The sequence below is a fragment of the Mirounga angustirostris genome, unplaced genomic scaffold (assembly GCF_029215605.1).
Source record: "Mirounga angustirostris isolate CCGP_5_RB_7025 unplaced genomic scaffold, mMirAng1.0.hap1 SCAF_5, whole genome shotgun sequence".
Lineage (NCBI taxonomy): Eukaryota > Metazoa > Chordata > Mammalia > Carnivora > Phocidae > Mirounga > Mirounga angustirostris.
This window is the reverse complement of record NW_026991713.1, coordinates 20,913,129-20,934,371: the sequence shown is the minus strand read 5'-3', so window position 1 is coordinate 20,934,371 and position 21,243 is coordinate 20,913,129. Positions and strand designations below refer to the sequence as shown.

General features: G+C 38.6%; 1 protein-coding gene across 4 annotated transcripts in view; it reads left to right on the top strand.

Moving 5' to 3' along the window:
* The first annotated feature begins 2,110 nt into the window (after positions 1-2,110).
* The window catches only part of NR1H4 (nuclear receptor subfamily 1 group H member 4), a 47,106-nt gene continuing 27,973 nt past the window's right edge, over positions 2,111-21,243 (top strand). For 2 of the 4 annotated variants that reach the window (XM_045867160.1, XM_045867152.1), the window contains exons 1-2: positions 2,111-2,189; positions 14,390-14,755. In XM_045867160.1, coding sequence (XP_045723116.1) covers positions 2,111-2,189; positions 14,390-14,755 — 445 coding nt within the window. Of the gene's footprint in view, positions 2,190-7,898; positions 8,163-14,389; positions 14,756-21,243 lie in introns of those variants that run through there. The other 2 variants (XM_045867145.1, XM_045867137.1) reach the window with 1 other exon arrangement.

The following is a 21,243-nucleotide window of genomic DNA, read 5'->3' as shown; positions in this document are numbered from 1 at the left end:
CCCGACCAGTGGTCACGATTCCTCTGCTTCTCCGAGGGTTATGGTGATACCCAGCATGCTGCTACTATTACACAATTGCCCCCCAAAAGGCCCTGGTCCTCTTGGGGTCAAAGTTCCACTGTGATATGTGGCAGAGTAGTGTGAGCACAAGGGTGGCGCTGAAATGAGTCCTCTCTCCTACTTGTTGGAAGTATTCTGTTGGAAGTGTCTACCTCTACTTTATACATCAATGCTTCTAGATTTCATTTTTATTTATCGCCTTCCCTCTCACCTTATGGTGGCAGGAAAGCCTTTTGAATCCAGTATGAGTTGGCCAAACGCTGTACTACAGTGAGAATTACACATTTCTCAAAGACTTAATTTTGCTTTAGGGTGAAGGTCATGGTTTTTGGCTCCACCTGACTTTAGAATGGGTTTTTTCCCAACAGGCCCCTTGGCTTCCTGGGGAATAGATTCTGGTAGGGGCATGCCATTGGTTCACTAGATGGACCCAGATTTGTCTGCATTCCCACAGTGGGCATGGTTTGTATCCTGTAGCAGGAGGTTCTCTCTCTTTCTTGCCCCTTCAACCACCCACTCTCTGGTGTCTTCTCTTCAATTCAGATGTACCCTAGATTTGACCATCTTTAGAAATTGCCCTTGAAACTATATCCTTCATCAGCTACTTCCCTATTTTCACTCCTTTCACACCCAAACCTCTCTGTTAGAACATCCTGATCTTAGGCTTCATCAACAGATTCATGATAATCTGTAATCACCTGTGTATACATGTGATTATTTTTTAATGTCTCTCTTCTTCATTAAACTTGATGTCATTGGTCACGGACACTTCTTTTTCCTTTTACTGTCTTATCTCCAAAGATCCAGCCCAGAGCCTAGTGCAGAATAAGTTCCCAATAAATGCTTTTTCAAAGCATGAATAAAGGAATGGATGCAGCAGCATAGTATGGTAGACTACCTTATCAGCAGCCCAGTATATCTGAAACTCACTTCTGCTTGAACTGGAACATTCTGCTGAGTGAAAGAGAAATAAATAAAGACACAAATAGTAGGGACATTCTAATGAAATACATATTTGTCCAATAGAAGCCCTATATTCTCTTCCTGAATAGCAAATATAAATAGTTATTTATTTGTAGACAAAATGATTTATTGGTAGAGACAAGATAAAAAGGTTTGAAAATCATCCTCAGAAAACAGACTTGGAAAAGAGATTCTGATAGCACAACTTTTCATTACTTGACCTTTCAAATTACCTCTTCAGGAAAGTAGGAGACATATTGGGAGGAAGGAAGGCAGGAGGAAAAGAAGACCTAAAAATATAACTAAAAGTGGACATTGCTTCTCTTGGGCTCTTGGATTCATTCTGGACATTTCCTCAGGATGAAACTTCAGACACATTGGTGAGATTTACCATTATTTTTCTTTATACCATAATGTTTTTTTTAGCCCACATAAGTATAAGACCATGGTAGACCCTGAGAGTCAAAATGCAAGCCCTTGAAATTTTCTCTAAAAAGCAAAAATTAAGATCTGAGAGAACACTTTCTGAATTTTTGATTTGCTGACATAGTGCCTACTCAAGAAGATTCCAGCAGAAAGTGGTCTGAAATCAGTTTTGTGTCTTTGTAAATACCTGCTCAACTTTGGAATGAGGCTTAAGATAATAAGTCATCGATTTTTCCCATTTTTAATCAATGCCTTTCTATTTGTAAAAGAAATAAAGACATATCCAAAATATCATCAAATCTTGCCCAAATTTCTCAAGTGCTGAAATTTAAATGAAAACATATGGTGTTTCCCAGATACTTTAGAGAGTGTCTCTTTTGAAAGCACATATCTTGGACATTTATGAGTCCAGAGGAGGTGTAAAAATGATAAATATTGAAAACAGATATGTACAGAAAGGTTATGGCAAAATGTCTACAAAGGGATCCATTTGCTATTTTGTGAATAGGCTTCGTCCCTCCTTCCCTCTCTCTCTTAACCAACTATCTAAACTGCCAACCCTTCCTCAAACTCTCTACTTATTTATTTGTCTTTCAGATTTTTTTTTCCTTTTTTTGAAGACCACCATAACGAAGGGGCATTCTCAAATAGAACAGTTTGGATGGGATCAAGAATGAATCTCATCGAACACTCCCACTTACCTGTCACAGAAGAATTTTCTCTTTCTGACAATTTATTTGGTAAGTTGTCAGTTTCATTTGAATACAAGTAAAAACAAAGTGCAACTTGGAAATATAGGAGAAAAAAGCCTAGATGATGAATCCAACAGAGCCTGGCAAAAGTTTTTGTTCCTTCTAAGTACTCAATAAACATTAGCTACTATGCAAGGTTGGAGGTAGATCAGACCTTGGATTTATTGAACCTAATAGTCTTCTTTTTTATAGATGAGGACTGTAAGACTGAGAGCTTTGTGACTTGTCCAAGGCCACAAGGCTAGATAATTAACAGAGCTGGGAGTAGAAATGGATTCCTGGTACAGGCTAATTCTGATATTATTATAGCATGTACTAAAGTATGAAATCATACTTCTTATGGTTTAATATTATACCTATAAAAGGCTGAGGTTACTTAGATTATAGTTTCCACTATTCATCTTGTGCTGGGGGATATATGGCACAATGTCATGATTAGTCATTTAAATTGGATTGAGGACAAACTGTTCTAAGTTGTTTTCAGTAGATCTGTAACTAGATGATACCATAAAATGATATATTGCTTCACTTTATGCATTTATGAAAAAACTGTCATTTTAAAGAGTTTCAGTTGGGAACATCAGCAAAGACTGAACAGCAGCAATATTTGGGATGAGGTAGGGAAGCCTTCTGCCACTTGTAAAATAATTCTCTTCTGTATAATAGCCCTGCTGGGAAACTTAGATGCTCCCAGTTTTCCACTCTACATTAATGCATGGACCATGGTAGACTATGATAGTGAAAATGCAAACTCCAGAAAATTCAATGTTTGAAGGCATGATCCCCTATTTGGTTACTGACATCCTTGAAAGAGATTAATTAATAGCTTATGCTATTACCTACTAGTCATTAGCATCTTAGTGTGTAATGGTTTAGTGGGTCATTTCCAAGGAGAGGTCTTTATTAGTATTGCCTGTTTACATATCTACCTGCCCCATGCAGTATAAGAGCATTTAAGGGCAGTGACCATATTTTATTAACCCTAGTTTGCATTTGATAAATAAGAATCAAGTAATAAATAAAGGAAAGGAGAAAAGAAGTTTAGGGGGAAAAAGAGATATTTATCAGTAACTCTCAGAGAGACCAAAGGCAGTAGTAATTATTTATGAAATGCCAGTTTTCAGACATACTTGTTGTCTTATTTCTTCCATTTGGCTTTTCTTCATCATGTGTGTGCATTCAAGGCCAATGGGCCCTATCTCCCTATCCAGCTACCTGACCATTTGCTTCTAGTCTACCCTTCTATTAGTCCTTAAAATAGTCAGTGCATAGACATCTTCATAATTTTTGTCTACTAATCAGAGCTCACAGGATAATTAGAACTGTAAGTGCCTATCATAGACTAAGGAAAATTTCACCTAATATTATTTTTTCACCTCACTGAAATTTTATGATTACATGGTAAGATCTCTAAGCAAGCACATTAGATTGAAGGCTGACCTCATCAAACATGAGGTGAAAAAGATGTGAGCAGATAGAAAAAAGTTGGGGGGTGCTGTTAAGTTAGAAGCATCTGGGAATGATTGCTTAAGGAAGCACTGTGACTCATGCTTTCAGTGTTGCTTTTCCTTCAGCTCTCCTTTGCTAGAGGAGAGCATATCTCAAAAGCCATGTTCTCATCTTGTTTCCTAACACTGTCATTAAGATTTCTGAAAGTACAAGCTGCATGAGCTGCAAGCACAGCTGTTATTCCTGGCTGGAGCAGTTTCCTCAAATCTTCATCTGGTCTTCTCTCCTGGTAAACTAATATCCGGTGTGGCCATTGGGACACATTTTCCTTTTCTGCACTAAGTTCTAGAGCTAGCTCTAAGCATTTTTATTACATCTCTTTCCTCCCATGCCCTCAGCCTCACTCTACTTAACAAACTTGAGCTAAAGGTATGCCAAAGGGGTGGATGAAGCCTTGCATTTTAATTTCCTTATTCTTCCTCCCCATCTTCTTTTGTGTCCTGATGACACTGATGGATTCTTTGGGCTTCCCACCCTAAGCTTAGGATGCAGAGCACCAGGGAAAACACTGTGGCCCATGGATGAGTAACTGGCAGTGCCTAACTCACATTCCTGGTTTTTGAGATATGCCAGAGACTCGCAAGTGTTAACCCATGGGCTCAACTAACGGAGAGTGGAGTTCTTTTCCAATGGTCTGTGTAATGAATAACAGCTATCATGTTGTTACAGCACAGGAGAGTGAGGCTTATGGTAGAGAATATGGATAGCTATCATGTCTTTACCCAAACGTTGAGTAACAACTATATACTGGTCATTGGAATAAAGCCGGGAATAAGACAGGCAAGATCCTGCTCTCCCAGGAATCTCAGATCTGGTAAACCTTGTTAGTGGAGTTAAGAAATGGTAGGATGTAGAGAACTATCGACAGAGACCTTTTTTAAGGCAAAATAGACTACTACTTCTTTTGATAAGGCATGAATAGTTTGGAAAAAGCATGGAGGGAGATGAAGAATTATAGACAAGTGACCAGCTGGTGGGCAACCCCATTGCCATCCAGGGTCTTGCTCTCAACCTTGCAGGCTAAGAAACAGATCTCAAGGACGTTCAGAATAACTAGGCTGAGAAAGGTTGACTATAAAACCAGGTTGCAAACTTACACATCTTCAGGAATAAAAAAAAATGTGATAATGGTAACAGCTACTATTTCTTGAGTGCTTTCTACATGACGGATATCATGCTTAAATACATTTTAGATTTGTTAGCAGACTTCCTGCATTCAAGTTCATCTTTGTCATTTATAGGTATGAGGTCTTAGGCAAACACCTCAACTTTATGCAAGTGACTTGCTTTATTTAATCAAGTTCTCAGAAGAATGCCTGGCACATCATAAGTGCTCTATAACTATCTGTCATTGATTAATTCTCACAACACTCCTATGAGGTACATATCATTATTATTCCCCTTTTACTGGTGAGAAAGCGGAGATTTAAAGATGTTCAATAATATGCTTAAGGTTCCATAGGTAATAAGTGGCATCCAGAATATAATCAGGATAAGCAATTAGAATTGGATGGTTAAGGAACAAGGCAAAGAGAACACTTCACCTTCTCAGTGGAGAAAGACTTTCCAATGAGATTACATCACTCAAAGTCTATTGACCAACTCTCTTCTCAAGGATAGTTTTCAGAAAAGCATTTGCTCTGGGACTTCCCTTTTTTCATGGGTTCATAGCTGATGCTCCCACATACCATGAATGACATGTCATTCACATTGCTCCCAAGTACCATATGCAACAGGACCAATAGAACTTTCCATGATGATTTTTTTTAACATATAATGTATTATTTGTTTCAGAGGTACAGGTCTGTGATTCATCAGTCTTACACAATTCACAGCGCTCAAAAAGAAAAAAAAACTTTCCATGATGATGAAATATTCTAGACCTACTTTGTCCAATGCAATAGCCACTATCCACATGTGGCTATCGAACACTTAAAATAAAACTAGCATAACTGAGGAATTTATTCTCATTTAATTAAATTAATTTAAATTTAAGTAGCCATATATAGCTAGTGGCTAGTATTTCAGTGCAAAGAATGGCAGGGGAAAAATGTATTTTTAGAAAAAAAAATAGCATGAGGCAGTTGGGCATCACTAAGAGAGAAGCAAAGGGGTCCAGTCAGTCTTATGAGAATGTCCTGTGTGAATTTCACTCAGCAACAACAGTTTCCTGGATCAGCTAAATTGTCCTATTCATTTCCTTGTTAGTATAGCAGTTTCTGAGGGCAAGAGGCCCATTTGTTTGACCATTGAGAAAGTCAGTAGAGAATTCTTTTTTAAAAAATAATAAGATTTATTGGGGCACCTGGGTGGCTCAGTGAGTTAAACGTCTGCCTTCAGCTCAGGTCATGATCCCGGGGTCCTGGAATTGAGCCCCACATTGGGCTCCTTGATCAGCAGGGAGTCTGCTTCTCCCTCTCCCTCTGCCTGCTGCTCCCCCTGCTTGTGCTCTCTCTCTCTGTCAAATAAATAAATAAAATCTTTAAAAAAATAAGATAGAAGATTCAGAGATAGTTTGCCCTGGTTTACATCCTCTGGGTAGCTCTCCCACCCATGGTCCTCCCAAGGCAATGATAGCTTTGGGGTTGTGAGGAGAAGAGAATGAGGTCAGAAGTAGACTGAGGATTGAGAATAGCTTTGTAAACTGTAAAACTTAATTTGGCAATCCAAACTGAGACATAACCATGGACCATCACTCTTTTCCTCTTTCGTGGCAATGAGGGCAAGTGTCCCTAAGTGTTTCAACCACGGGGTTTGAGTCAGAAGACCTGGGTTAAAGTCCTAACTTAATGCCTCACTAATTGCGTGACTTTAGACAAATCACTTAGCGTCCTGCTTTGCCTTGTAGAGTCTGTAAAATACAGTAGAAGATAGGGCATCATAAATAATACCTTCCTCAGAGGATGCAAGTAGGATCAAATGATGTAATGCATATGGAACCACTTGTAAACGTGTGAAGGCTATAGAAATGTCTTGGCAATGATGATTGCATTTCTATAGATCACTTTTGCCTTTCAAACTGCTTATTTATTGTGTTTTTATCTTCACAACACATCTATGGGGGAAGCAGGGCAGGAATTATTATCTATGTTTTACCATCTGTTGATGTGGACAAATGAGGCCCACAGAAGTTGAGAGACTGACCTAAGGTTATACAGGACGTCTGGTTGCATTAAGTGTGAGCTTAACCCTGGGCCTACTGAATCCTATTCTAAAGTCCTTTCTTCCAAAAAATAACCAACAATCATAGGCTTGATATCCACAGGTTATGCTGCAGAAATTATTCCTACTCAGTAAGCAAGCTGCCCTACAACCTGAGTCCAAAGCCAAATAATCATAACATCAATGTAATGATGGTGTGTAGCCACCCACTGTGCTAAGCATTTTATAAACACTATCTTATTTAATGCTCCTAGTAACTCTATGAGGCTGTATGGTTATCAGCCCCATTTTACAGGTGAGGCAATGGAGAAAGAAAATGGTTCAGGAATTTGTCCATGTCCACAGAGCTAGTGAGTACCAAGGGAGTCTCGTTGTATTAGTTTGCTGAGGAGCCTGTAATGAAGGATCAGACTGGGTGGCTTAAAGAACAGAAATGGATTGTTTCACTGTTCTTCACGCTAGAAGTCCAAAATCAAGACGTTAGCAGGTTGATTGCTTCTGAAGGCTGTGAGGGAAGTGTCTATTCCTGATCCTCTCCTTGGCTTGTAGATGACTGCCTTTTCCCTGTATCTCTTCATACTGTCTTCTCTTTATGTCTGTCTGACTCAGTGTATACATTTCCCATTTGTATAACGACACCAGTTATATGGGATTAGAGACCACCCTCATGACCTCGTTTTAACTTGATTGCCTCTATAAAAACCCTTTCTCCAAATAATGTCACATGCTGAGGTCTGTGGGTTAGAAGTTCAACATACCAATTTGGAGGAAGGGGACAGAATTCCACTAACATTGGATATAAACCCAGATCATTTGGCCTTATACTGTTAAGCATTATGCTTTAATGCTTCCTGACTTAACAAAATTATATTATTCTGTAGCCTTTTGATAGGAACAAATTTCAAGACACAGAGCATGTCACTTGACCCCAAATCCACTTTTAGAGCCATTGAACAGAAACCTACTCTACATATTAAGTTCTAAAACTGGAAAGTGCTCCCCCAAAATATTTAGCTAAGAGACTGCTTTCCAGCTTACTAAGCAACTTGGCATCGAGGACTTTTCTCATAAACATTTACAAATATTCTTCTCTGTAATGAAGTTAATCAGTAAACCATACAACCTCTGGCCTCTATTGCTCCTTACCTAGTCTCATTTTTAGTTGCTGTGAGTAAGTAAGAATGGTAATGCAGTTTCAGGGGTTAGAAAATCCAATTCAAAGTAGTCCTTGCCATAGACACACATCATCAGGATTTATCATGGAAATGATGAGCATGAAGCCTGAAAAAGGTAAGACACTATTCACAGGAGCTCTTGGCTGAACCTTTGCAACTGGACTGAGGAAGTGGAGGGCTTTTGTTTGAGATTTTAGCAACAGATCTCTGTCAAAGATGTCTCAGTCAGATCCGGGAGACTGGGGTGAGAAGTTGGGGTGGGGTAATTTTTGAGAATTCGAGGCAGGTGAGTATCTCATTGAGATAAAATCTAAGTATGTTTTCCCTAAAATTGTTCATTGAGTATTATGTGAAATTAGCAAGATTTTTTCAAGTTAAACACTAGGCAGTTCTAACATTAATGCCTGTAGACACTTGAAAAAGCACTTTGAAGTACGTTACTTAATGCAGTGTTTTAAAAATGGTATGTTTCAGATCCTAGTGGGTCATGAAGTCTATTTGTGGCTTATGACCACCATTGAAAACGAACAGAATAGAATAGAACAGAATAGAGTAGAATAGAATAGAAGTAGAGTAGAAATGTCAGAATACACTTCAAGAAGTGAGGATAAGGGTTATTTCATGGAAATCTTGTTTCAATAACTTCTACATATGTTTAAGTGTACAAAGGAATTATGATATAAGATGTATTTCAAACTATGGGTTGTGGTGAGAAAAATAAAAAGAGATTGAGAAACACTGATTTACTAAATTAGTTTCATAGCAGATTTCTCCCAAATCAATGGAAAATCAGATGAGTAAAGAGTTCAGCTTTAGGCTTAGGCTATTTGTTTTCTCTGAAGTAAAACATAGATTATAATTAAAACATAGACCATATAATATAATATTGTCTATTTTAATATTTTTTCAAAACAGAATCTTATGTTTTATATTTTCACTTAAAAGAGAAACTCTAATCATTTTTACAATAATTATAATTTTGAATTTTTGATTATAGACTTAGCAACATACTGTTTTATTTAAATATGTTGTTTAAAAGTGACTGACACTGTATTTAGGAAATTAGTTGGAAGGCAGGAGAAGCAAATTTTTCCATTGTTTCCATTTAACAGATATTTATTAAGCACACTGTGTCAGGCTTTGTGTAAGGCATCAGGAATGAAAAAAAAAAGGTGGCGGGGGGGGGAATATAACCTAATATATTCCCCAAAGAGCTCACAGGCTAACCACAACAATAAAATAAAATGCATTGAATGTTTATTCTGTGTCCAGCACAATGCAGTTTATATTCTCTGTCTTAGCTTATCTGTACTACAACCTTTCACCCAGGTACTGTGTTATTCCACATTATAGAGGAAGGAAGAGAAGCTTAAAGAAGTTCAACATCGTTGCCAAATTCATTCATCTAGCAAGTTGTAGGTGGATTGAATCCAGATTTGTCTATGCAGCAGGGCCCTCGTAACCCGTGCGTCATACCACTTCAAGTTTAGCGTAGAGGACAAGCCTATAAACAAACCAAACACTGTATATGCTTCTATGTGCTACAATAATGGTGTGGACAGAGAGTAGGCGAGATTAACCAAGGGGAGCTAGGACAGGCCTCACAGAGGAGGTGATCAGCTGGTAAGCCAGGGAAAGGCGCCAACGTCACAAAGGCCAGGAGGGGCAAACAGCTTACAAATGAAGCCGTATCATCTAGTTAAGAAACCATGGATTAGGAATAAAGGAAGGCAGAGAAGGCAATTTTTCCATTCATGAAACATTTTGACAGAAGATCATGAAACATTTACTATGGTCAGCATTGTGTCAGGGGTAAAAAAATGGATATAATGTAAACCCTTACCAGGCTCATCAGGAACAAACTGTGAGATCATGGCAAAGTGCCTTCATTACAACATGAGCCTGATTCTCCCATTTGGGTACACAGGGATTCTGATCACAAACTCCTAGTCGCTAGTCACACGTGGCTATGTAATTTTTAATTTTAATTATTAAAATTAGATAAAACTTAAAACTCAGTTTCTCAATATCACTAGCCACATTTCAAGTGTTCCATATTCTCATATGGTTAGTGGCTACCATATTGGTGGTACAGAACATTTCTTTCACCTCAGAAAGTTCCCTTAGATGGTATCCCTTTAAAGAAACTACTGAATGCTAGAGACTCTCTATTCAGAAGAATTTTGCTTTCCTTTGCAGGAGGTCTCAGACACCCCAGGTGTCGGTCTGTTCATGTGTTCCTGTTTAAAAGCTCTTCCTAGGAGTGCCTGGATGGCTCATAGGTTAAGTGTCCAACTCTTGATTTTGGCTCAGGTCATGATATCAGGGTCCTAAGATTGAGCCCCGCGTTGGGCTCTGTGCTCAGTGGGGAGTCTGCTTGAGATTCTCTTCCTTTCCCTCTCCCTGTGCCCCTCCCCTGCTTGTGCTCTCTGTCTAAAATAAATAAATAAATCTCAAAAAAAAAAAAAGTTCTTCCTAAACTCTCAGGGAGCATTACCTGTCATAAAGGAGTCCAAATTCCCCCACTTTTTGATAGACTGATTCCAGAAAAGCACTGATAAATCAAATTTATAGGTATATATTCATATATTATTATTCCCTTTAAATTATATTAAAGTAGAAATAAATTTACCTTTTTAGAAAGCATATTTTAAAGTTGATCTACTCTTCCCATTCCACATCTGATGCTCTATCAGAAAGTTCTGGTATTTGTTTGCTTGTTTTTGTCCCAGCCCTTGACATCTCTACACACACACACACACACACACACACACACACACACACACACAACACATGTGCTCGCTTGTATAGGGAATGACTGGGGGGGCCTTTTGTATCTGTATTCTGTCTGTCTTGTTCACTATTTTATTCTCAGAGACTAGCACACTGTCTGGAAAATAGCAGGTGTTCAGTATATATTTATAATTGAAAGAAGTATCCTATAACTTATGTTTTCAAAACAGACCAAGTGTTAATAATTACTAATTAACTATCAGTTAACTAGTAAAATCAGGATTTTGCTAGGCTCTTTAGGAAACAAACATGTCTTTCTGACATCCAACTTATCAAAACCTTTTCTCAACTACTTTATTCTATACTCAGAACTACCTTATGAGATAGTAGATAGCAGATAGCAAATACCTGGGAACAGGTAATTGATGGGGTAAGATCAGTTGGAGGATAAAATTCAGCAATAAGTGTAAGTGAAACTAATGCTTTTAATGCTTTTCAGTTCTTTTCAAACCTATTCACTCAACAAATTTTAGTCATATTTAATTATGAAATAGATTAGGATTTTGCTTATATTTTCTCTCTTCTTTTTGCTGTAATCATACCGTCTTTTCATATTCTTCTATTCTGTGGTAATAAGACAAGGCACCATTGCCAAAACTTTGTCAGATATACTGACTCAATGCTGGTTTTAAATGGAGAAGTAAGGCATAAAGGACAGGAAGTTAATTTTTGCCCAGATAGTGTATACTTTGTGCTTCGACAATCTTTTTCTGGATCAATGCAGAAAGCATTCTTTTCAACAAACTTTTGGTATGCATATATTCTATTTTGCCATTATAGAAGAGCACTGAATTCTCATGTCCATAGTCTATTAGTCATATACTTATGAAGATTTTAGATATAAAGGAGAACTATAAGGTCATCGAACATGAAGTCTTTTCTTTAGAGATGAGCAAAGCGCAGCCCAGGGAGGATAGGTAAGTACCATGTAACAAGACTCAGAACACCCAGGGACCTAGAGTCAGGGAAGACTTCCCAAGAGAAACTATAATTAAAAGGAAATTTAGAGATAGATAAGTGGAGAATAGTGAGATGAAGCCCAGTGAGCAAATGGCTGTGTTGCAGAAGGTTCCAGGCTCAGGAAGCAGCAGAGCTCGGGGTGGGGAAGGGAGGTCCTGAGTCTGGAGGCAGCAATGCACATTCAAGGGTTAGAGAAGTCAAAACAGGAGAAATGGCTGGAAAAGAAAAGGTAGGATCATGTGGAGCCTCGCACACCTGGTTGCAGCTTACCTGTAAGCAGAGGCATTGAAGGTACTCACCAACTGAAGTACAGAGGGAGGAAGAGAAAACCGTGTACTATCATGCTTTCAAGCATCACACATCTGAAATTATCCCAGAGAGGAGTGATTTAGCACATGGCTTTGAAGTCAGGCTATCAAAGTCCAAATCTCAGCTATTTAGGTATGTGGGAATAAAGTTGCCTTACTTCTCTGTGCCTCAGGCTACTCATTTGTAAATGAGGATCCTAATGTTACCCACCTCATAGGATTTTGAGAGAAAGAGTTGAAAATATACAAGTGCCTGGCACTAGGATGGAGTCTCTAAGAGTTTGCTGATGGTAGCAATAGCAATAATAACAACCACAACTATTTTGGGGGCACTGCAAATGTATAGATGCGTAGATCCACAGTCCCTAACTGACAGTTCTAAATTCCAAAAGCTCTAAAAACTAAACATTTTATCCAAAGTTTGACACAAACTTCTCTGGTGGCAAAACCTGACCTGAATGGATGTGAGGATATTTATGGCCTTTATTCTGTGTCATATGAATATTTATACATTTCACCATGGAAAAGATTGCTATGTTTGATTCTGAGTTCTGTCCCAGACCACGCAGGGAGAAATAACACTGTGGTCTGTTCTAAAACGCAAGCAATCAATTCTGAATTCCAAAACATGTGTGACCCCAAGGGTTTCAGATGAGAAACTGTGGAATAATCTGTATTACCTCAATCAATCCTCAGCATAACCCTTGATCTAGACATTTTCATCCCAAGCTTGCTGCCATCAAAACTGGGGTTCATCAGTAGTTTCAGTAATTTGCCCAAAGTCCCACTGTTCATCGGAGGTGGAGCTGGAATTTCGGTCTAGGGTTGCCTGACCATCCTTTGAAGAATTGGACACATTTGTATATTCTCCTCTATCTTATTTAGTTTATTAAATTTGTTAGTGTTTTGCATAGTTTAAATATTTTTATTTTCTAGAGTAGTAGATTGTGTTTCTAGGAAATAGAAGCATTTTCATAACCTGATAGTTTTCTAATACCTAGAGGTTTTATAGGCAGAAGGCTCATTTTGTAATAATGGCAGTAGAATAATAATTATTACTACTATTTTAATGACAACTATAATTTATCAGGCACTCCTTGTGTGCCAAACATTTAGCAAAGTGTTTGGCATGCATTATCTTGTTTAATTCTCACATCAACCTAATGAGGTACCTATTATTCCCTGTTTTATGAAGAGAAATTCGATCCTTAAAGACATTAAATAAATTACCAACATGCACACAGAAAATAAGTAACAGGACTGGGATTTGAACCACACAATTCCAGCCACTGCATTCTTTTTTTTTTTTTTTTTAAGCTCCTTCTTTGTTTTACCATGATTAAAATACTAATCTACATGGCAAAGTTACAGTGTAAAGACTGTGCAACCTCCCACCCCAGAAAACAAAGCAACAATCTCACTTTCCAGTCACCATCATCCAGTTTCTTTTGTATCATGCAGAAATTTGCCTTGTGCATGCGTGTGCACACACACATTGTTCTTTTAATACCCACACAAATATATACATTATTCTATAGTTTAATATTTTCAAATAGCATCATATCATAGAAACCTTTCTTTATCAGTACATATAGATCTAAATCATTGTTTCACATCTACATAGTATTTCAGTGCATAGACATAATGTAATTTATTTAAACCAGACTCCTATTGGTGGATATTTAAATTGTTCCTGATTTATAGTTTTTATAGATGTTCCTGCACATGGACATCTTTACAGAAGCTTTTCACACAGATACATGCCTATCTCTAAAATAAATTTCCTTGCAGTCTAACTGCTGGGTTAAAAGAGTATTTGAGTTTCAAATGCTGAAAGATACTGAAAAATTGTCATCTAAGAATGTTTGCTTTTCTAAGAGTGTTCTATCGAGCATTTTTAACCTTTACTCATTTGAGGATGAACATGGTCGTATTTTATATTGCAGTTTAAATTTAAATTTAATTGTTGATAAGTGAGTGCATTTTTGTAGGTTTATAAAACACTTTGTATTTCTACTGTCCACTCATATCCTTTATCCTTTTATTCCCCCCATGGGATTGTTGAATTTTTCTTACTGGTTTGCAAGTGCTTTTTACCTATTAACAATATGAGTCTTTGTCTGTCTTTTATGTTGCAGATATTTTTCTGAGCTTGTAATTCATCATTAAATCCTTTTGCAGTGGTTTTTCTTTTTTTGCTGTAAAAAAGTTGTCAATTTTTATATAGTTAAATTTTGATCTTTTCTTAGACATTAATTCCAATTTTGTTACTCTTGTTCAGGTGTACTAACAGAACAAGCAGCAGGACCTTTGGGACAGAATCTAGAAGTGGAACCATACTCACAATATAACAATGCTCCGTTTCCGCAAGTTCAACCACAGATTTCCTCGTCATCCTATTATTCCAACCTGGGTTTCTACCCCCAGCAGCCTGAGGAGTGGTATTCTCCTGGAATATATGAACTCAGGCGAATGCCGGCTGAGGCTCTCTACCAGGGAGAGATCGAGGTAGCAGAGATTCCTGTAGCAAAAAAGGCCCGAATGGGTGCATCAGCAGGGAGAATAAAAGGGGATGAGTTATGTGTTGTTTGTGGAGACAGAGCATCTGGATACCATTATAATGCACTGACCTGTGAGGGGTGCAAAGGTAAGCATCTCTGGTTGGCCATTATCTCCTTGAGGTTTTACTCTATTGGTTGTTGGAATCCCTCAGACTGGATTCTTCCCTTTTCCCAGATAACATCCCATTTTCTCTTCTTCCACTCCTACCTGTTCTAAATCTCTAGGAAAAGCCTTTTAGTGTATTTAGCTTATATATAAGTAAACTATTTCCTATTTACAACCTCTCATATGGTTAAAATAAATTTATAGGTTATGGGTTTTTTCTGTTTGTTTTTGAGAGAGAGCGAGCGAGCGAGCAGGGGGAAGGGTAGAGAGAGAGAGGGAGAGAGAACCCCAAGCAGGCTCCACACCCAGCTCAATCCCACAGTCCTGAGATCACAATCTGAGTCGAAATCAAGAATTGGGCGCCACTCAGGCGCCCCTGTTGTTTTTTGAAAGAAAGAGAAACTGTTGAACTCAACTCTTTTAAAACTGAGATCAAAGAGAATTAAGACTTTATTATCTGATGTATTTATTATACCTCAATAGTAAACCTTTTAGTTCTAATACTTCACTCCCATTTTATAGATGAAAAGAGTGCAGCACAGGAGGTTAATGAACTTACTCAAGGCTTCACAGCTAATTAGAGGTGAAGCTTCAAATCTACAGCTTATAAATCTAATTCCAGAACTTCTGCTGTTGACCACTAGGCTACCCTGTCTTTTAATCCTTGCCTACTGAGTGATCATTCTACTCTGAGCTATTTGCTCAAGGTTAATATTGACTAAATCAATGGACAAAGTATTGGTATTGTCTGGGCCAAGGGAATAAACCCCTGAAGTCAGTAATCTGGGTCGGCTCACCTCCTTACAGGTGAACACTGGTGAAACCTGGTCCTCCCAAGAAGAATCTGGGGCATCCAGGTGACTGGAGTGAAACCAGTATGCCTAGGACAACCCCCCAAAACACTGATTTTAAAAGCAGGCAGGGGATGAATCTCCCCTAAAGTTTATAGAAGGAAGCCAGAGATGGGGTGGGGACCAGGAAATTGTGGGGTCATAGGACACAAGGGGACAGACAAGTGCTCAAGAGAGAACCCATCCTTGGGGGAATTCAGGAAGAAAAAGCTGGATCTGGATGTAGGTATAATTTTTTTTTATATATTTTATTTATTTATTTGAGAGAGAGAATGAGAGAGAGAGAGAATGAGAGAGAGCACATGAGAGGGGGGAGGGTCAGAGGGAGAAGCAGACTCCCTGCTGAGCAGGGAGCCTGATGTGGGACTCGATCCTGGGACTCCAGGATCATGACCTGAGCCGAAGGCAGTCGCTTAACCAACTGAGCCACCCAGGCGCCCCGGGATGTAGTATAATTTTTAAGAACAGAGAAAGGCAGAGCTTTTTCACTGATTCTGATTTGAGACTTTGCTCCCATGGTGGGAGCAAAAGGACCAGAGTGCAGGGTGAAGATGAGATGGAGCCAGGAAGAGCCTGTGTTCTACATCAGGGGTTGGAAATGTTTTTTTCTGCAAAGAGAGAGTAAATATTTTAGGCTTTGCACCATAGCGGTTTCTGTTGTGATTACTCAACTCTGCAAACACACCCACATAAAGAAGGGGCATAGACATGGATTTATTTAACCTAAAAAAATAGGCAAGGAAATTAAAAAACAACAACAACAACAAAAAAAACAGGCAGTAGGCTGAATTTGGCCCATAGGCCTAGCTGTAGTTTGCTGACCCTGTTGTAGACCAATGACTCTGGAGGGTGAGTGTGAGAATTAACTTGAAGCTGGGTAGCGAGAGAGTACAACACTCAGGGCATGGATATGAGACACATAAACTCATTTTCTATAGCTGGATTGAATTGTATAGCTGGATTGAATTCATAGAAACTGTATTTCATTCAATTCAGGGTTATTCTACTCCCCCCCCAAAAAAAACCCCACCTTTCTCTGGGGTTTGTCTAAATTCCATGATTATGCAGCATTGTGGAGGGATTGGGCACTGTGGGTGGGGCTCTGGTTTTCACCGCTGTTAACACAGTAGAGAGTCTGTTGGGTGTTATTCTAGCTGGTCTTCAGTCACCAGTGGGAAGGGTCTCTGAGGCTCCATTCTGGGATCTTGAGGCTTAGACTTTGGTGACTATAAAGCCAACAATGAACTCCTTTGTGCTTTGTATATGTTCTCTTTTTTTTTTTTTTTTAAAGATTTTATTTATTCATTTGAGAGAGAGAGCACATGAGAGGGGGGAGGGTCAGAGGGAGAAGCAGACTCCCTGCTGCGCAGGGAGCCCCATGCGGGACTCGATCCAGGGACTCCAGGATCATGACCTGAGCTGAAGGCAGTCGCTTAACCAACTGAGCCACCCAGGCACCCTGTATATGTTCTCTTGAGGAAACAAATGAAAATGATCCTAGCTTAGTGAACAGGGAGGAGGTTCACAGCACAGAGTAGAGTACAAGGGAAAGAACCAGTACCCCATACCAGGTAGGCCTAACATCTTGGCCAGCTCGGTCCCCCACACCCCTTGGGTATCTGTGCTTACCAGATACAAAATGAATCTTACTCCGTAGCTTTCCATCAAAGGAAGGGTGTGGACTTTTGGGTTTCACAAGCATGCATTGAATCTAGACTGTCATTCGTGGCTGAGTAAAGATGTTACTTAATATATCGGTCAGAGTTCAGTGAAATAAAACAGAAAGCAAAATTTCAAGCAGTAAGGAATTAATATGGGAGAAGTTAGAAGAGCAGAGGAGCAGGTTCTATGCTGAGTCTCCAAGAGAATGCTCGGGGTCACCCTGTAGAACTGGTCTGCCAGGGAATTGCTGTGGTCAGGAAGATGGGGAAACAGGAAGCTAACACAGAGCTGTTGGCTCCAGAAAGGCACTGCCTTAGCTGCCATCTAGGGATCGGAAAGCTGCCTGCACCATAATTACTGGCTCCAGAGTGATGGTTTGTCAGCTAAATCTAATATACACATTATGAATGCCCTGTCTTGCCTTTCAATGCCCTCGAAGCTAGCAACTAGAAACCAAGACGCCACCACAGCACAATTCCACAGCCCTGGTTGCCAGCAGAGACAACAGTCTTAAAAGGGCATCTGTCCCGCAGAGCTTAAATCATATCCACAACGTTAGCTGCAAGGGAGTCTGGGAAAGACTGTGTCCCATTTTCCCGCCTTTACAATAGAGAACATACACTAGAGTAGAAGTAGGTGTCGTGGATATCCGGCCAGCCAATTCTTAGTTTATGGAATATTTTGCTTCTCTGAGCCTCCATGCTGCAAAAAAAAGGGTAGTATCTATTTCACAGGGTCTTTGTAGATCCTGGCAGCTCTCTTGCTTTAGGACTTTGATGCAGGTCTGTCAGACCGGTGATCCTTACACACACACACACACACATACACACACAATTTTTCAAAACTTAAAAACAAAACAAAGATCATGGTTAAACACCCTGATTTCATTGGTCTCATGTTAGAAATATTTTAATTTTAATGAATGTTCTATTGTCGATATTTACAGCATCGAGAAAAGAAATTTCAATACATTTTTAAAAATAATAATTGTGAGAACACAAGCATAACGCAGTGACAGTGACTGCCATTTGCTCAGCACTAGATTACTTCAAGAGCTTTCTTTTCTCCCCGTTATCAGTGGGGCATATGAAAATGTGCTGATGTGTAGATGAATTTTAATTCAAACTTCGAGCCTCAACTAACAAAACTGATCTGCATCTGACTGAAAATTTCAAATGGCTGCATTTCCAAATAGGTCAATGTCAGTCACATCCATCTCCAGGCCGGGAGAGTCTACACTTATCAGCGAGAGAATGGTAGAATTCTTAAAAGGCATTTTATGAGTAAATGGGTGTCCTTTTGAACATATTCTGACTTAGTTCTGAAGTTCTAGGAAAGACTTCATAGTTGTTGAAACTATTCTGGTGTGTGGAATAGATGCAGAGTGTTTCCAATGGGCCCTTTGTTTATGGGTCAGGGCTGAGATGCCCTGACCGCGCATGAAATTCCTAAAATCCTGTTTGATTTTGAGATCTGATTTTATAAAATCTGATAATGATCCTACTGAACTCAATAGGTCAAATTATCTTAGAGTGGGATGCAAGGGGGTGGGGCTTAAACTATATCACCACATTGAAAGCCTTTTGTAGTGTTATAGAAGTCACAAGAGGAATCAGATTCTGACAGCAGACAACCCAGATTTCAACACCCCCTTCCCCACCACTGATTCTCTTCCCAGATGTCCAAGTTACTGAATGTCTGGGCTTCAGACTTCTCTCCTATAAAATGCGGATAATAATAAAGATGAGGAGGAGGAGGTTGAGGTTGAGATGAGGATGATGGTGGTGCTGCTGATAGATAAGATATATCAAATGATTATTATATGCACGCTTTATCTGGGACTTTACCTGTACTAACTCATTCAGTCTTCAGGACCACCCTTTGAGGTAGGTACCTAGGGGTTGGGGGAGGATTAAACAAGATAATGTGTGTAAAGCAATTAACATAGTACTTACCTATGGTGAACCCTCAATAAATGTCCATTATTATTACTATTATCATTGAATAATTGTGAAGAAAAAATGAGACATTGTTTTTGAAACATCTAGCTCTATGCCTGGAACACTTGAATGCTCATTAAGCATTAGTTATTGCTGTTTTGTTGGTGTATTCTTATAATTTTATTGTTGTTATTTTTCTGTTCATCCAGCCTCCCAAACTTTAATCATAAACAGTCTTCAAAACTATTTCTCTTCCTATTAATTAAGCCTCCAGCTTCTGAGAGTTTGAATTCATTAATTCAGTTCTTTATTCAGCTACTATTATTAGGGACCAACCATATGCCAGGCACTATTCTAAGCATAGGAGATGCAGTGGTGAACAAAACAGACAAAATTCCAGCTCTCTTAGTCACCATTTTAAAGCAAAGCCGGGAAACAGTTTATATAACTGAACTAAAACAGACAAAAAGAGAAAACAGTAAGACAAAAAAATAAAAGATTAACAAATATAAAAGCAATGAAATAGTATCAAAAAAAATATACAGAAAAATTAAATGGTAAAAGGATGATTTCCAGTGGATGAAAATTGAAATTTCAAATAAATATATAGCAATGATGTTAGACAAAACTAAGACAATAAAAATTACATTTAAACAAGAAAAAATGTTTAAACTAAATATATAAGCAATATATAAATATGAAAGTAGTGACTGAAAAAACCTCTAGTTTGCTTAAGCCTCCAGCTCCTGGGAGTTTGCCCACCTGGGAGTCTGAATGGCTCTTAAAGACATGCAAAATCAAGCTCACGCAGAGCATTATTACCCCTCCCCTCCTTTTCCCAATCTAAAAGCATTGACTTCCACCTCCATCATCTTTGAGATGATCCAGTATAACCCTTTCAATGAGGGGTTGAAAACAAAAGCCCTATTTGAGAATTATCTGTTTTTAGAGATGGACAACTTTAGCTTTTGTTTTATCAAGTGAACACGGAAAAATGTCTACCCTCTTGGGTTGGGAAAGAAAAGCAAAAAAAAAAAAAAAAAAAAAAAAGGAGGGAGGAAGAAAAGGATAACCCCCCCAAAAAAACAATAGGAGAAAGAACAAAGTATACATGAATCACTGAATAAATTATCCTTTCATTTTAGCATTGCTAAAATTATTGAAAAAATACACATTAATGGACTCAAATTAGGGAATGTAATGACTCTCAGTTATGGGCTCGGCAATTCCTACCTCAGACTCTTTATTTCATTTATCCTTATAATGGCTCCAGTAGATGGTATTATCATCTCCCTTTTGCAAATAAAGATACCAACACTCAGTTACTTGTCCAGGTCTCACAGCTATGAAAGAATGGCGTAGAATTTGTAGTCAAATCCTCAGAACTCCTGAGCTATATTTTATTCTCTGTGCTTTTTCCTTGTATCCTTCTGTCACTGACTTTCCAAAGACAGTCAGCACTAACAGCATTTTCCTTGCATATGAGTGTTTTAAAAGTTGGTTCTGTGTTTAGGGAAAAAACACACCAACAAAGAGAAAAACAAACACAATCTAGGTGATGGCAAATCCAAACCCATTGGTTGGTTGACATATTGATCTGCTGGTGTTCTCCACCAACATACTTTCCAAAAGCAGGCACAACTATAAATTATGGAACACTACTCACTTGTATACAAAATAGACCATCTTTTTAATTACTAAGTAGGGTTGTCAGCCTCTTTCACACATTGAAATGACAACCACTAGTCCTATCACTTTTAAAAAATAAAGAATGAGGCATCTAAGTATCTTCATTTCTAATTATGATATATATGAGTATTAGAATATATAATTTAAGAATTGCCTTTGTGGGAGCTCTCCTTGCAATGTCTTATACTTTGACCCTGTACCTCATATTAATAGGTTAAGGTGAAAGTACGATAGACTGAGAGTTGCCTCCCAGGCAAACTCACACAAAGGCAATTCTCAAATGACTTCAGAAAGGAGAGTGGTTTCATTAAGTAGCCTCTGAGATT